The sequence below is a fragment of the Artibeus jamaicensis genome, unplaced genomic scaffold, assembly GCF_021234435.1.
Source record: "Artibeus jamaicensis isolate MK-2021 breed Jamaican fruit bat unplaced genomic scaffold, CSHL_Jam_final contig_415, whole genome shotgun sequence".
Lineage (NCBI taxonomy): Eukaryota > Metazoa > Chordata > Mammalia > Chiroptera > Phyllostomidae > Artibeus > Artibeus jamaicensis.
In genome coordinates, this window is record NW_026521823.1 from 34,442,584 (window position 1) to 34,459,189 (window position 16,606).

The 16,606-nt window shown below is 45.5% G+C and overlaps 1 protein-coding gene across 2 annotated transcripts in view; it reads left to right on the plus strand.

Moving 5' to 3' along the window:
* Positions 1–4,197: 4,197 nt before the first annotated feature.
* CLDN10 (claudin 10) overlaps positions 4,198–16,606 on the plus strand; it is an 80,355-nt gene continuing 67,946 nt past the window's right edge. The window contains exon 1 of one of the 2 annotated variants that reach the window (XM_053665645.1): positions 4,198–4,685. In XM_053665645.1, the coding sequence (XP_053521620.1) occupies positions 4,415–4,685 (271 nt within the window). In that variant the 5' untranslated portion in view covers positions 4,198–4,414. The remainder of the gene's footprint in view (positions 4,686–16,606) is intronic. The other variant, XM_037132499.2, reaches the window with a different exon arrangement.

Sequence of the window (16,606 nt, forward strand, 5' to 3'; positions counted from 1 at the left end):
ATTTGAAACGTAATTTTAATTGTATATCTGAGCTGGTAAGAAAGCAAAGGAAATCTTTTGAGGCTAAAAAAATAAGGAGAAAACAGAAACACAGAAAGGTAAGCCAGCTCTGATGCCAGCCACTGCCCAGAAGGATCCCTGGTCTCCCAGAGCTCCATTCCCGGCGGGCCGGGGCAGGGCATATGAGCCCTAGTATCGGGCAAGATTGCAGACTGGGTCAGAGAACCGTGCACAAAGCTGAGGTGGAAAACAAAGTTGTCCCCACCTCAAATCAATGATTGCCATGGACACGATTAAAATTGCAGCTTCACCACCTCCATCATCATCACTGTCCATTGCTGTCATCGCCGTCACTCTCCCCCTGGGTCATGGGAAGGGAAGGTCCTCTCTAACTCTTGGGTTTGAGTACAAGGGCAACAGGAAGTCGCCTGAGAATTCCTAACCACAAGCTGACATCCACTCGGGTGCCGGGTCAGGATTCACACTCACTGGGTGTCTAGAAAAAGCTGAGAGTTTGTTCAAACATTTCCCAGGTTGATAGCTCCCTTAAACAAGAGGCAAAAGCAAATATAAATTCTATCTGGGAGGAACAGATATTCAACTCAGGCCACAAAACATTTCCACAGAGCAAGTTGCAAGGAACATGAGCACACAATCACATTTGAACAAACCCCCATGAGTGAGAAAGTCAGTAGGAAAAAATAATAATAAATCCAACCTGCAAATGCTACAGATCTGAGAATAATGAGAGACAGAATACAAAAATCAGTATCTTTGATGCTTAAAAAATAAAACAGGGCATTTGAATGATGACTAAAGAGCAAGACATTAAAAATGATTTGAAAAGAATAAAATGGCACCTCTAGAAAATTTTTTAAAGGATAGTCATAGAAGTTAGAAACCCTGCGTGGGTTAACAGCTAGTTACACATAATTGGAGGGAAAGTTAATCAATTAGACTATCAGCTCAAAAAACTCCTGGAATGCAGCAGAAAGTGAGATATAATGTACTGAAGAGAGGATGACACAGAGGACATAGTGAAAAACCAATCTTATCTGAGCTACAGGAGATAAAGAAAATACATGTCCAGAGGTGATATCTGGGAAGGAAAGGACTCAGAGTTTCCCGAAACTGATGAAACCTATGAATCTCCAGTTTTAAGAACTTTGGTAAATCCCAAAGAAGAGTAAAAAAAAAACAAAAAATCCACGCTTAGAAAATCACAGAGAAACTGCCAAACCAAAGACAAAAAGAATCATAACGCTAGCCAGAGAGAAAACATAATTTTAATCTGCAAAGAATAGACAGCTCAGTGTTATTCTTTGCCACTGACTTCCTCAGTGGCAACAAGAGAAGTCAGGCAAAGTGAAATGGTATCTTCAGAGTAGTGAGTGAGTGGCACCCATGGTCTCCGCACAGCTGCATGCTTACCAAAATTGTCTACCAGAAGCAAGCACAGAATACTCATGGTATCTGCACAAAAACAAACATAACTACTGTAGGTTCCTCACTAGAGAGACTTCTCAAAGACAGACTTTAAGAAGAAAATAACCTCGCAAGGAAAGGTTGAGAAGCAAAATGGAGAAGCAAGGGGGAAAAATTCCATATTTTGCTGTATATAAGGCACACTCACGTTTTTTGGCCCAAACTTTCAGGGGGGGAAATCTTCATTTTAATTATTTATTTATTTATTTGTTTGTTTGTTTATATTTAGATGCTTATTTTTTGTATTATAAAGAAATTTTAGCATGTATTTTTTGAACTTACAATGCTACAAGAAACTTTATGTAACAAATGATTACAAAACACAAGAACAGATACAAGGTACAAGAAATTTTATGTACCAGGAACAAATTAGTACCACCCATGTACAATGCACACCTTTATAACTTTCCCCAAAAATTCAGACAAAAAAGTGCACATTTACATGGCAAAATACGGTAAACAGTGATTGGTGTACAGTAATAATAACATATGGAGCTATTTGTGGAGGTAAAATCCAATCTGTGGGGCTAAAAAAAAAGCAAACAACATAGAAATAAAATAATAACATAGACCAGAAGAAGAGTTATTAATGTTAAAAATCCTTAAGGTTTTTGTTTTACTTAGGAGAATAAAGGCAATGATTAACTTTATATATCAAGTTAAATATACATTAAAATTTCTATAGTAACCATTAAACAATACAAATAATTTATAACTTCCACTTTATTAAAGTCAAAAATTGGAATGTGAAAAAATTTAACTCAAAAAATTTAACCAAAAAACAACTATATATATAAATATATGAGAAAAAATGATATGTTAGAAACAATAGATGTTAGAATGAGCCTTATCTTTAAGAATAAATCTGCCAAAACTGGTGTGACTCAGTGGGTTGAGCATTGTCCTACAAACTGAAAGGTCGCCAGTTCAATCGCAGGTCAGGGCACATGCCTGAGTTTCGGGCCAGTTCTCTGGTGACGGTGGGGGGGGGGGGGCGGGGGCATTCAAGAGGCAACTGACTGATGTTTCTTTTCCTCTCTTTCTCCCTCCCTTTCCCCCATAAAAAAAGAAAGAATAAATAATTTTTCAAAAAAGAATCTAATAAAAAATGTAACAGACCTTTCTGCATTAAAGTATATGACTTAAGTGGAAAACATTAAAAATAGTTCAATAAATGAGATTATGCAATGTTCATGAACAAAGACTTAATTTTATAAAGTTGTTCATTTTCCTCAAATTGATCAATAGATATAATTCCAACAAACAGACCAATAAATATGTTTGTGCATAACCTGATAAGCTATTATAAATATATAAGGAATAGCAAATAGCTTTTAATTTTTTTCCAGACACTCTTGAAAAAAGAAGAGTGTGGTAAGAGGCATCAACAAGATCTCAAGATATATTTATAGAATTAGAGTAATTAAGAAATTTGTATTGTCTTGGGAACATACAGGCAGGCAGATGGAACAGGACAGAGAATCCAGAAACATACCATGAAAAATATTGATATGTGATATGACAGAAAGAACACTGCTGGTTAATAGGGAAACAAAGGACTATTCAGTAGAAAATTTTTTAAGGGTATCCACATTAAAAAAATAAAATGATACCCAATCATAAAACACACAACATAATTCTGGATAATTTAGAACTTAAACTAAAACATTGAAGTAGAGTCAAGGGCAATGTGTTTATTTTACCCAAGAGAAGATTTCTGAATCTAGATCACAGTGGCACAAATCACTCAGTAAAAGCTTCATAAATTGGACTGCATCAACATCAGTTAAGATACTTTATCAAGTGGCCACATAAAGACAGACCACAAACTCGAAGGAAGTGCTTGCAACTTATATCATCAAGAAAAAATTACTATCCAGAATATATGGATGGCTAGTTTAAATGATAAAAAAATCAAATAACTCAACAGGTAGAATGAGCAAAAGTGACAAAAATCTTTACACACAAAGTCATCCCCACCTCCAATCAATGATTGCCATGGACACAATTAAAAAGTACAGCTTCACCACCTCCATCACCATCAGGGGAAGACACAGCAAGCCAATAAACACATGAGAAGATGCTCAACCCCATTAATAACCAGGAAAATACAAACTAATGATCACGATGGACTACCTTCACATCCATCAGAGTGGCCGAAAGAAACAGAGATTCTGATGACACCACAGGACCAAGGACTATGAAGTAGGAAAAGGAGGGATTCCCCCCCCCCCCACTAAGGCGGGAGGTGGCTGCCACACTGCTTAGTAAAGCCATTCAGAAGGATCCGTAAAGTTGAAGGTGTTTCTTCCATGCCAGCAATCCTGTTCCTCGGACACACCTTGGAGAAGGTTTGTAGCTGTCCCGGTGGCCATGGGGGCGGGCAACATAAATGTGCATTTCCAGGAAAATGGGTAAGTTGGAGTATATTCACTTAATAAGATGTTACATGCAATGAACAACAGCTATATTCCTGAACAGAGATGGATCTTACAAATGTAATACTGTGTGGAAAATAGAGGCAACAGAATACCCACAGCGATTCCGTTTATATAGAATCAGAAGCACGACTCCAGCAATTGGTCCCAAAAGCCTTCACGGTTACTGGATAATTTGTACTTTGTAATATCTGGTAGTCGCCTGGTTACTAGAGCTTCAGGTTAACAGAAAATTAAGCATTAACTATGGTTCCAGGGGAAAAAATATAATCTGTGGAATGAAAACCTTTAAAATCCAACAACAAAATTTTAGTAAGATATCCCTGTAGGATATTAGAAAGATCTTCTTGAGCCTATCTTCGAAATGCCATCGGTAAATCAGACTTTCTCCTGAAATGCTGGTCCTCTCTTGGGCCATCTGAGCATGACACATGCTGACCTGCCCACACTGACTGGCTGTAACACCGGCCCAAGGGTTACTTGGCCGCTGCATGCCTAGACCACCGAGGTGTCCTGCCGGGACGATGTCCCTGCAAAGACCCAGCGCCATGTACCAGGCTCAGATCTCGGCTCTGGTGTTCGGCGTCAGCGGGTTTGGAGCTCTCATCGCGGCCACCGCGTCCAACGAGTGGAAGGTAACCACCCGAGCATCGTCCGTGATAACCGCCACCTGGGTTTACCAGGGTCTGTGGATGAACTGCGCGGGCAATGCCTTGGGCTCTTTCCACTGCCGACCGCACTTCACTATCTTCAAAGTAGAAGGTAAATATATGAATCATAGCTTTGCTTGGGGTCAAAGTTAACACTGTAAAGACTGTGCGTTTCATTAAAGCGCCATGATTTGCCCAGGAGGAATGGGGTGTATGAATGGTGGCTGAAAGAACTAAATCCTGTATTTTAATAACGTTGTGGATCTTTTAGAAATACCTCGTGCAAATGATAGACTCATCGGAAAGGGCAGAAGTGAACTGGCTTGTTTTAAAAGATAGTTTCAATTTGCCTTGTGCCTTGTGTCATGGAGGAATAAATCATATGTAATCCTATGCTTTCCCGGGCCATCTGAACATGAAATACACACACGCATGTATATATTCCTATATATTCAGAGTGCTAGGAGAATACAATGGTAAGGACAGTGTGGAGTGAGGAAGGAGTTCTGTTTTCAGAAGGGTTTCCATATTGTCCTATTTAGTGATAAAATAGCAGAACAGGAAGAATTTTAAAAGTAGCTAAGTGAAGGAAAATGCCCATGAACTTTTCCCTTTTGTTACTTGGCTTTATTTAAAAAATATGCAGGCAAGCATTCATGCTTATGCACATCAGAAATTCTATTCCGAGTGTCTGTGTCATGAAGAGGAAACTTTTTTTTTAAAAAGCCACTTTCATACTTGGGTCCACCTCCGGGGAATCAATGATGTGCTTTTATGATGATATAAGAATCACTCTCTGCCTCTGTTTCCTGTTTATTTGATACATTTACAAATCTCCTACTGGTTCTGGGTGTATTACATTAAAAATCGTTCCTGGTATTTTATCAAATCTAGACTTTTCACAATCGAATGGCAGAACTGTACCTTGGCCCCTGTAAAGAAAATGGAATAAAATTTTAACTAGGGAGTTACTAAAGCATAATATTTGATGGGACTTTTATGTCAAGGCTTCAGGTCACTAGTCCACAATATGTGCCAAAGGATATGGAGAAGGTAATTAATTAAATACTTAGTCAAAGCCGGGAGATGGCGAAAGGCGATCAACAGGAACATTCAAGCCTGGATACGTTCGAACTGGTGCGGCTGTCAAACCACCCGGACTCTCCTAAGCCCCTATTTTAGGAGTCAGTGTTATGTCTCTCCTCAGTCTTAACTGCTCAACCAACTTTGGGACATGTCAAAATCAGTACAAGGGACAATTTTAAAAGAAGAATAAGGGTGTTCACATACTGCTTTTATTCACGAAATGACAACATTCGGGAAGTGACAAAAAGAACAATATCACCTCTTCCTGTCCCTTCTCTGTGGTCCCCTCTCGGCCCCTTCCTACTCTGGGCAGCAAGAAAAAGAGAAGTCACATGGGTAAGGGTTTTTCTTTGCTTTCTACTGGGTTCATCCTTAAAAAGAGAATGTTTTTGCCTTTTTACCCTTCATTTTGTATTTCTTAACAAAACCCAGGTATTCTGGAAAATAGGCATTCAACCTTAGCTCCAAAGTGGGCTAAAGAACATGGTAGATTTCTGTATGACTTCAATAGCTACTTCTCCAAATATCTTAGAAGACACGGAATTAGAAATTTTGTTGCTGTATAGTATTCCCAGTGATCCAAATAATCTTCCATTCTTAACATTTTCATCCCCCTAGTTTTGCTTCTTGATAGTAAAAACAGTGCATTTAATATCTGCTGTGTAGCCTGTTCACAGAGTTAAACTGAAAAATCTAGTCCAAAGCTTCGATTAGAGTATGCAAAATTCAGTTTGACATAATCTCTCCACTCTCTTCATCCTGAGTTGAAATCTTTATAACAGATCCAGTTAGTACGGAAACCCATTTTTCACATCAGAACACTGTTCCACGTTTCCAGAGGAAATGGGGACCCACGAACTTGGACTTCCCGTTCACACGGAGCCATGGCTGACGAGGCTGGCTGCATCCCCCTCATTCCCACGGGAACACCAGTGGGGCTGCTGGGACGGCTATTTTATGCCCAGAGGCTCCCAAACATACAACGACTGGAAACTGAGTGAAGGACTGTGAGGACAATGAGGAGCGAGAGTGGTTATATCACATTTTAAAGTAAAGTAATCCTGCATTGTCAATTCGAGAGGACTCTTCTTAGACTTAGGCTACATGGAGCCCCCTCTAAGAGAGAAAAACAGAAAATCTTTTAAAAATGCTAGGCTTTTTTTTTCTTGGTTGGTTACATAAGTTCATTGCCAGAGTCACACTTTTTTCCCCTTAACCTCCCTAGATGTCCTATTATAAACATGTTTTTTTAGGGACTCATTTAAGTAAATAGTGACTGCACTCTTCGAAGAGGTGTTGCAAGCCAGCATCTCTTTGGACAAGGAGCATGTACAGTTACTGCAGAGAACACAGCCCCCCTCCAACTACATTTCTGTGAATCCAGTTTTGGGAAAACTGGGACCCCTGTAATGAAATCCTCCCTGCAGCCCAGAAACTTCTCCACTCAATTTCAAAAGCACATCACTGTCTATTAATGCAATGTCCACTATAGGCTGTACTAAAGAACAACAATTCCGCCCTGACTGGTGTGGCTCAATGGGTCGGGTATCATCCTGCAAAGCAAAAGGACACTGGTTGGATTCCCAGTCAGGGCACAAGCCTGGGCTGCTGGCCAGGTCCCCAGTAGGGGGCGTGAGAGAAGCAACAGATGGATGTTTGTGCATGGATTTTCCTCTCCCTCCCTTTCCCCCTTCCTTCACCTCTCTCTAAAAGTAAGTAAATAAAATCTTTTCAGAAAGGCTTAAACAAAGAACAAGACTTCAACTGAGGAAATTGAAATATACTTGTCTTTGTAGATTCATGAATTGGGTAGCATCGCATCTAGCGAGTGAAGGAAAGCCGTGAAAAGCTGTACCACATGCAAGGTTTTCATGGGCAGAAACTGGGTGGGACAATAATATTGTGAGCAAAAGAAAAGAGAGGGTTATCTCAGGCAATGTTACCTTTCGGGGGTGCTTGGGGTGGGGCAGGGGGAGGTCTTCTCAGGCTGACTGCCTTACTTTCTTTTGGGAGGATGGAGGGGCCCACCTGGCAGGTTACCTCATTGGTACTGACCAGAGAATTTAGATAGAGCGATTAATGCCACATTCCTGGAGAAGGCTGAAACTGCAGGTAGGTTAGGTGTAAAGTCTAGGGTTGGTGCCATGGGCTTCAGCAGAAGTGACTCCCTTTGGGGCTTGTGGTTTTCTCTTTAAGAGCTGCATGTCCTGTTTTATTGTTGTTGTGTGTTTGTTTTTTCTGCTCTCACGTCAACATTAATAGGCACATTTTCATAGGCATGAAAGGAAAGCACTTCTCAAGGGGACAGAAGCAGTGATTTTTGGTGGGGAGAGCTGGGTCCAGAATGTATTGTGACAAGTAGAATTTAAAATTAACTTGGGGTCCCTTTGGGGAACATAACAGCCTGAGCTGTTATATTCTCCTTGTGCTCTTGACTCAGTGAGCTCTGGATATATATTTGGAAAAAAATGGCTGAATGAACAAAATCATGAGTGAGACAAGCAGTCGATCACCAGGGCGAAATCGTGTTCCCAGAGGAAGGCTGGAGTGTCCGGAGCCACGGTGTGATTTAGGCCGCGGGTCCACGAAAGGGAAGATCGCTGGATTGGAGTTCAGCCAGTGGGGCTTCAGGCTCTGACTCTTTTCTTTACCTAGCCGTGAGACCTTGACTTTGGCAATGAAACTCTCTGCGCCTCTTCCATGAGTTGAGGGAGCGGGACTCCAAGCGTTCGGCAAAGCATCTTTCAACCTGGAGTTCAACCCGGCAGCATCACCCTGGTTTGCCGCCTGGCAGCGGAAGTGCGCCCAGGCACTGTCCGTGCAAAAGCCTCCTCCAAGATCCGGCAGTCGCTCCCCAGATGAGTCCTTCTGGCTGGCTTCCTCTGTTCCTGCCTGTTTCCAATCTTACTGCGTCCGGCTGGAGATGAGTTTAAATGACCTTAGGCCGTTTAAACGGCCCAAGGATTTCAGGGGGATGAAGTCAAATGCTATTCTGGAAGCTGGCGCTCAATGATGCTGGCTGCCTTGGAGGATGAACCTTCTCTCCTCACCTCCCAACGTCACCCCCTCCACCCATTCCCTTATCAGTCACGGCACGGAAGTGGGAAGGGGGGTGAAAAGGAATGGCATTTGCTAGAGAAAAAGGGGTTTTCTATGGATGCTTGACATACAGGGAATAGCTAGGAGCCCCCTGACGTCATAATTTTAGATTTCTTGCTAGCTGAAACATGTGCCTTAGTCCGTGATTAAATAACAGGCATAAATAAGTCTCCAACGACAGTAATGAATAAATGAAAACTGGGGAGTCGCTGAGGGAAAATTGCCTTTAATAATTTAGTTGCTTCAAAAATCACACATTTGCTACATTGCTTCCTCTTCAGAAGGCATTCGCTTTGACCTCAGGGAAGGCTTCTGTTTGCTAAGATTCTGACTCTGCTTTCTGAGACTTAATTTAGTTTTTAATTAACTTAAAAAATTTTTATTGTATTTTCCCTTGTCATTTAGCCCCCTCATGCCTCCTCCATCACTGCCTCTTAATTTCAATAAATAAGCCTGAAGTTCATTTTAATCTTACATTTATTGCTTGCTGTGCTCCAAATGTATACACAGTTACTTAAAAGCATATAGAAAAACTCAAGTTTTCTCTTTAGTATTTATCACTCCCCAAAATAAGCCTAAGGAACATCGATATGTTCTTGTCCCCACCAAAACAATGCCATAATTGTATGTTTATTGAAACACTCAGTGACGCGGTGGACCCTGGGCAGGAGGAACCCATGGCGTTGTCTCTGTGCTGAGGATACAGGTTCTGGGGACCCAGTGAAGGGGGGGGCATGTGCCTGCCCCCGTGGATGTGCTCCTAGAGGAAGACAGCCAGTCAGCCGACAGTTAGCCCAGAAGGGTAAGCACTCCCTGATGGTTAGGTTCCACTGGCTGGCAGGCTTCCCCGCAGAACAAGCATTGGATCTGCCTTGAAAGGTGGGTAGCCATTTGCCAAGGAGAAGGGAAGGGTGGGCACTTCCCGCCATGAATCCCCTCCAGCGGCACAACTTGCTAACTGGTTGACTGTGGGCAAAATGCTTAATCAATGACCTACTCCCCTCCCGCCATAGAGTGGCAATAATATTATCCCCTTCCGAGAGCGGGAGGATGGAGTTAACTTGTATAGAGGATGTAGGGCAATGCCTGGTCCCCAAGCAAAGGTCTGGAAGCAGAAGGGAGCCAAGTGCATCAGGGAAGCACAAGCGTGTTGAGATGACTGAGCCGGAAAGATACAGGAGGATGTTCAAAACCGGCTGTGGCTGTAGAGCGAGGGGAATCGCACGGGGGGTTAAGCCCTCTGGAGGACCAATTTAGACTTTCACTCGGAGCTGGAAAGCTTTGGAAACATTTGGAGCAGAGAACACCCCATAGGACTCGACCTGTGGGAAGACCTGCAGTTTTTCACAGGAGAACCTGAATCAAGAGGGGAGCAGTGGGGACAGACAGGAAGACACTTAGAGAACTGATTAGACTTAGTAACATGGTGATACGTGAGGGGTGAGAGGCATCAAGGATGCCTCTGAGGATGTCCACCTGGAGATGTGGCGGCCAGTAAAAGAGCAGGTCCCATCATAAGCTCCAGTCCCCCCCCCATACAGTATTTCCCGGCATGTACCAAAATTTCAAGCAGATTCTAAACTTAACAGGCACCTTAAAAAAAATCAGTTATATAGAATAAGAAGGTATAGTTTGATTGAGTTTAAATCATTTTTTTAATTGTGCCTTTTGGATGTTTGACAAAAAACCAACAGGAACATGTAGCCACTATAAAGATGGTGAGTGCAATCTTAAGTGCCATTGATAGCATGAGAATAAGCAGAACTGGGGGGGTGAGAGCCACCCCTTGGCCCTGCCGTACTCCATCGCCAAATTGCACAGCGCTAGTCCTGGGGGCCACGCATTAAGGGGCATGGACCGAAGCCACATTCATCGATTCTAGAAGAGGATGGATAACCAGGAGGATGAGACATCTGGACAGAACTTCACAGGGGAAGCTGTTTCACCTGGGAAAAAGGAGAAGACTCCGGTGGCAGGGACAGGGGACGAGGAAAGAAGACAAGTAGAAGCAGTGACATTGTTACTAGGGACTCTGACCAAGGGGCACTGTAAAGGAGAAGTTTCTACTTGAGTGGCGCAGTGACGGACCAGGCTGTCTCACGGGAACTGGCTAGAAGGGGCCAGGGGAGGCTGACGATGCTCTGCTAACGAGCTGGGAGAAATATTCCCTGCACTGGCCTGCAAGACACGCTAGCTAATGGCTCAAGTCACTTCCAATTCAAGAGATCTGAGATTCTGTGAACGTGTAAGAACAAAGAGAAATATTTAAAGATTTAAACTCCGGATTTGCACACTGACTTAAATACCTTTAACAATGGGGGGCCCTGTGCTGGGCACTTCGGGACACTTTGTGTCCCTTTCCCGGAGCTCGGCACAGCTGAGAAGGGACCATGAGGTAAAGGAGTGTTATACTTTATATGCTCTATTAATGTCATCTTATTTTTAAAATATATTAATACATGTTAAAATTCATATATAAATATGCACTTCTCTATCTCTGATATTTGAAAGGCTCCTAAGCAAACCCAAGGGCGTGACCTCTGACCCTTGCTGCGGGAAAGAATGACTCTAAACCCAGGCACCCAGCTGAGGGATGGAGCTTGGGGGATACAAGAAGACAAGTCCTGCCTTTAGCTGAATTTCTCTGGGTCAGTGTTTTGATTTGTGTGCAATGAATATAGTCCACGAATAACACCCAGCCCGGCCCCCCGACTGGGACACTGGTTTCCTCTAGAACACAAAATTTGGACTTTCCACAAGGTGGGCGAGGGGTGCGGGAGTGGAAAGCTATTTTCTCCCTATCTCATGGCAGCCAGGTGATGTCATTTACTTCTGCCAGCAAACCTGGAAACCGCACTGTCTGGGGATTTTGGCCTGATCTGTAAGACTCCTGGAAACGTCCCCCTAAACTGAGTCCCTCTGCTTTAGTGGGTGAGACCCCCCTTGGCCCTGGGTCCTGGTTCTCCGCTCTTCCCACGTTGCTCAGCCCCCCAGTTCCTGGAGGCTCGCTGATGCTCGCCCTCCTGCTTGAACCCGGACCTTAGACCTGTCCCTCCGTTGTGGCAGCTGACGTCTGGGTTCCAGGCGGTTGGTCTGTTCTACGACTGGCCTACCACCGGGCTCCAGTGCACCTGGCCACTCAGTCCTGCCCCAGTTGCCTGCTTTGTCCCTAAGCTTGGCCACCTGCTCCCTCTGCCTCCCTGGCTCTGCTCCCTCAGCAGAATGTGCTCCTGTCCCACCCGGCGCCTCGGGAAGAGCGACGGGAGCTGTCTCCAAGCTGTGAGACTTCGGAGGGAAAGGAGAATGAGGTGGGAAGGGCTGAAGCAGAAATCACACCCACCACCTAGTTGACAGACAGGAATAGGGTCGGCCGTGGCCTGGGGAGGAAATGGAGGTACGCAGAGGGGCCAGTAGATGCTGTTAGAGAATGACCTGGAGTCCATATACATTATCTGGGAGGACATCCACGTTATCCTAGGTACTCCCTGTATCCCAGATTCAAGTCGTGACTGGGCTGGTGTTGAGCCAGAGAGAAGATAGCGCCCTCCGGAGGAACCCCACCCCCACCCCCCGCTGCAGCTGCAGCCTCAAGGCTGTCCTGTGGGGCCCCTCCCTCAGCTTCTTGAGGGTGCAGTTCTATAGCCTCTCCTTTGTCCTGCTCTTTCTGCTTCTGCTTCCTGTGCCACTGGGGTGACGCGGGGGAGTCCACCTTTGTCCAGGGTGGTGAGCCGTTTAGGTTTTGCTTCAGTTCCATCTAGAATTATAAAACAGATCCACCATGGGCACAGGCCCAGACACAGCTGGTTCTACAGCTAGCTGACCTTCCGTACACACTCAAGTCACAGAGACACCTCTATACACACTGACTGACACACGACCCAAGTTCACCATGCAGGCCACACAGATGCACACGTACAATCACTTGTCACACTGTCCCACACACCTACACACAGACTCACATCCTCCATGCAGACACCATACACACACACACACACATCACTTACCACACAGACACCTTATGCATCTCACACACTCTGGTCACCAGAGTCAAAGGACAGAGACCAAGATCGTCACAGAGGGAAAGGGGGACCCGCTGAACAGAAGCAGTTGAGGACTGCTGCTCCTCAGAACCAGAGAGAGGAGCCGTTCTGCAGTGGCTGGCTCAGCTCGGCACACGGAGCTTCTGGCTCACCCCCAAAGGCCCCCACAGGCCGATGGGGCACGTAGACAGCACCTTCCGTCACACCGTCGTCATGTCCTCTGAACGCGCACCTTAAATCACCGTGCCTCTGTCCAGGGCTTCCAGCCACTTAAGCATTTCCTTGGGCAAATGTGGCACATTGTGTATATTCTAGAATGATCAGTTGCCTTGTTTCCTCTCTCCCTCCCTCCCTTCCTCCTTCCCTTCCTTTCTTCAGAGCACAGACATTGAAACCTGACTTTCTGTTTAAATCCTTTTTATCATTACTGGCCGTGTGGCCATGGTATAGTAACTTCACCTCTCTGTGTTTCAGTTCCCTCGTTTGTAAGATGAGAATACTGGTAGTATCTCCCTTAGGAAAAATATTAAATGAGTTCATACGTGAGTAAGCTGCTATCATGGTTGTTTTCTCCGTTCAACCCACAGTTCTAGCCTGTCAAGACAGCTTTGAATCCTGTCGTGGTCATCGCTGTATTAGCTGATCTCCCAGTTTGGCATCCCCTAACCCTTCCGCAGATGTACCCCGTGGTGTCTGTGACATTCTCCCTAGAGAGATGAAGACATCTCCTCCCCAGGCCCACCCATGCTCCCAGATTCCCAAATCCAGAAGTAGGCCAGCGTGCATGTCTCCTCCTTGCTTTTCCCAAGCTCTGGCCCCCACCCCTGGTCTATTGCCAAACCCCACAGCACCCCCTGCCCCACCCTCCCACTCCCCTTACCAGGGGGTCTGCGTGGCCTGCAGCTCAGCCTCCAGGCTCTCCCTGCTGACCTAGATTGGGATCAGATATCAGAGGGGCACTTTTCTGCCCTTTGCTTGCTCTGATCAAGGTCACTGCCAGGTAAAACTTGCAAAGGCAAAGGTCCCTCCAGTTTAACTCTGAGCTTTATTCAGCAACATCTAGAGAGCATTTACGCTGTGGCAGTTCCCAGCTACCACTGGCTCATCTGGTCTGCAGAGCGACCCTTAGAGTCAGTCGTTATGACTGTGCCCATTCCTTCATTCTGAGGCATCTAGAACTTGGACAAGTTCCATAACTTACTCAGTTGCGTGGCTACAGGGATGGCCCTGGCAAGATTCAAACACCAGACTGGGTGACTGTGGAACCCAAACATTTGCCCGTCAAGGACTCCCCGTGGTTAATTTCCAGCTAGAGGAATGCATCCCAACAGTCCTGATGTTCCTTCCCAGGCCCGCTGCTTCCGTCACACTGGATTAGGTGCTTAACTTTTTCTCCAGTCTGCACCTGTGCTCACACCGTTTGGGGCGAATGCCTGTCTTCATTACTCCTATCTCTGCTCCTCCTCCAAACTCCACCTCGGATGCCATGTGGAGCCTGTTCGACCTCCTCCCTGAAAGAAACCTTTGTCTTGTCCGTCCTCCATGGCGCTGGGTGCTCTTCTTATTGTGATTTTGTCACTTTGGCTCCTGTGCTGGTTGGTCACGAACTTGTCCTTTCCCACCACTGGATTACAAGCCCCTGGAAGATAGGGTCTGCGAGATTTCGCTCTATCCCCTGACTGAAAGAGTGCCCTGCAGAAAATCCACACCCTACGGGTGTATGTGGAACTAGTGGACTATTTGTTGAGTTGAATAAACAGGAGCGAGAATAGGACCACAGGACATGGACACCTTTTTGCAGGGTCGCCATCCTTGTGCCATTACTGAATCTGTCCAGGTTGTCAGGCCCCTGTCCCTCTCTCCTGGCCAATGGCAGAGCAGGAGAGACGGGGCAAAGCATCCCAGGAAACTCATCGGAAGAGAAGGTGTCCGAGGTGGCTTTTCTTGCTCACGAGGAATCATGCTGGCTCGCCTCTTCTTTCTTTACTAAGAGCTCAAAAACCATCTCTTCAATGATCTGCTCTAGAAGTTATCTGGCGTTTGCTCCCAAGCTGCCAAAGGCGATTTCTGAGATACAGCCTTTGAAATCTGAGACATTTTCTGGACCTTCTTCCTGGTTTTGTTTGCCTTCGTTCTAAAATGACATCTGGTTGAATCACTCAGACGTTAACACTATACATTCCCTCGGGCCGTAGAAAAGAGCCTGTATTTAAAAAGTGCAGCTGAGAAATCCGAACTTGATAAAAATGGTTCTGATTGTTCTGATTATTCAAACCAACTCATAGTCTGAGGACTTTTTTTTTCCCCTGAGTGGTTGTGGGCTGAGCCCTTTGCTTGCTCATTAAGGACTCTGAGATACGGATGTGACCATGATCCTATCCATAAATCATCCAGCCATGCGTGACCAGAGTCAGCAGAAAAAAAAAATGGCCTCTGCAGCTCCTCATCCGTGGGGTTCTGAAGAGTCGCTGGACTCAGGGACCTTTCTGGGAGGGCACAAGTGTCCCCAAAAAGTGCAAGGCAAACATAAAGTGCCACCCACTGAAAGCAGACTGAATGACAAACCACAGCCCTCTCAAGATAGCCTGAGTCCATGAGGGATATCTAAATCACAAAACAGGTCTGAGGACGATTGCTTTGGAAATAGTCGTTCTTTCCCATGTCTCACTTTAACTCAGATGGTTGCCATGGGGAGTGGAAATCATTTTCCAACAATAAGCGATATCCTTCCTGAATTTTTTCCCATCAGGATTTGCTCCTTGTCCCCCCCTGTTCCCTGACCACACGTACCCCACACCCCGACTGCACTTCCTCGGCTTCCTGAAAGATCTGTCATTACCTTTTATGAGGAACTTAATGGAGAGGTCTTTTTTTCCCTGTTTATAAGCCTTGATTCTGCCCTTAATCAACAAGCGTTTTTTTGAAACTCTTTAACCCCTTGTATAGCTAATACTTCTTATCTTCTTTTTTCCCCATGTGTAAAAATTATGCTGTGCACTCCACGGTTCAGACGGAACTCAGGCAGAAACGTCGGGCTTTGCTGCAAGCCCTTGCCCTACATCCCTGAGCTTCTGAGCAACGTTATCTTTCCCCATTATCTTCAGGGGGAAATGCAGGTTCTTCTCAACAGAGCCACGGCTTGGCTCAAGCCCCCACCCCCACCCCCGCCAGCCCCACTCCACCCTCAAGCCCCATCAGCCTTTGCTCTGAATAAACACATGAGGAGAGTCATAGTATGTTCTCCATGCAAACACAGCTTCTCGAAAAGGCCCCAGGCATCGCTACCCCAACACCACGGCTGTGTGTGAGCTCTTCCCACTTAGAGTCCTGCACTAGCGTTTCTCGTTCAAGGTCAGACACCCCCGGCCTCTGACATCCTACTTCCACCCTCCCTCCTCTCCCCGTCCCTCCCTTCAGATGGACTTGTCCCAAGGGCCCCAAGCCTGGTGACAATTTTAATTCCCCGATGGGTAGATGTTTCCCTCAAAATAGTATTTTCCTCAAAACACTCTGAGACATCCAAGCCAGGACACAGATAATGTTGGGGTCACACTGGTCCAGGATTGCACACCCCCCTCCAGCAGTTTGCAGAGGGCCAGTGCGGAGATGGGGTCACAGCAGCACCCACCTCCCTGCTCCCCCAGCTTTTCCTGGGGCTGATGGCTGGGCGGGAAGGGGAATGCTGGTTTTTCTCCATGTTGGCCTCACCCTGGAGGCTCCTCGGAGACAGTAATAGATGTGTGTGTGTGTGTGTGTGTGTGTGTGTGTGTGTGTGTTGTGAGGGTGAGGGTGAAAAGGAAGTGTGTGT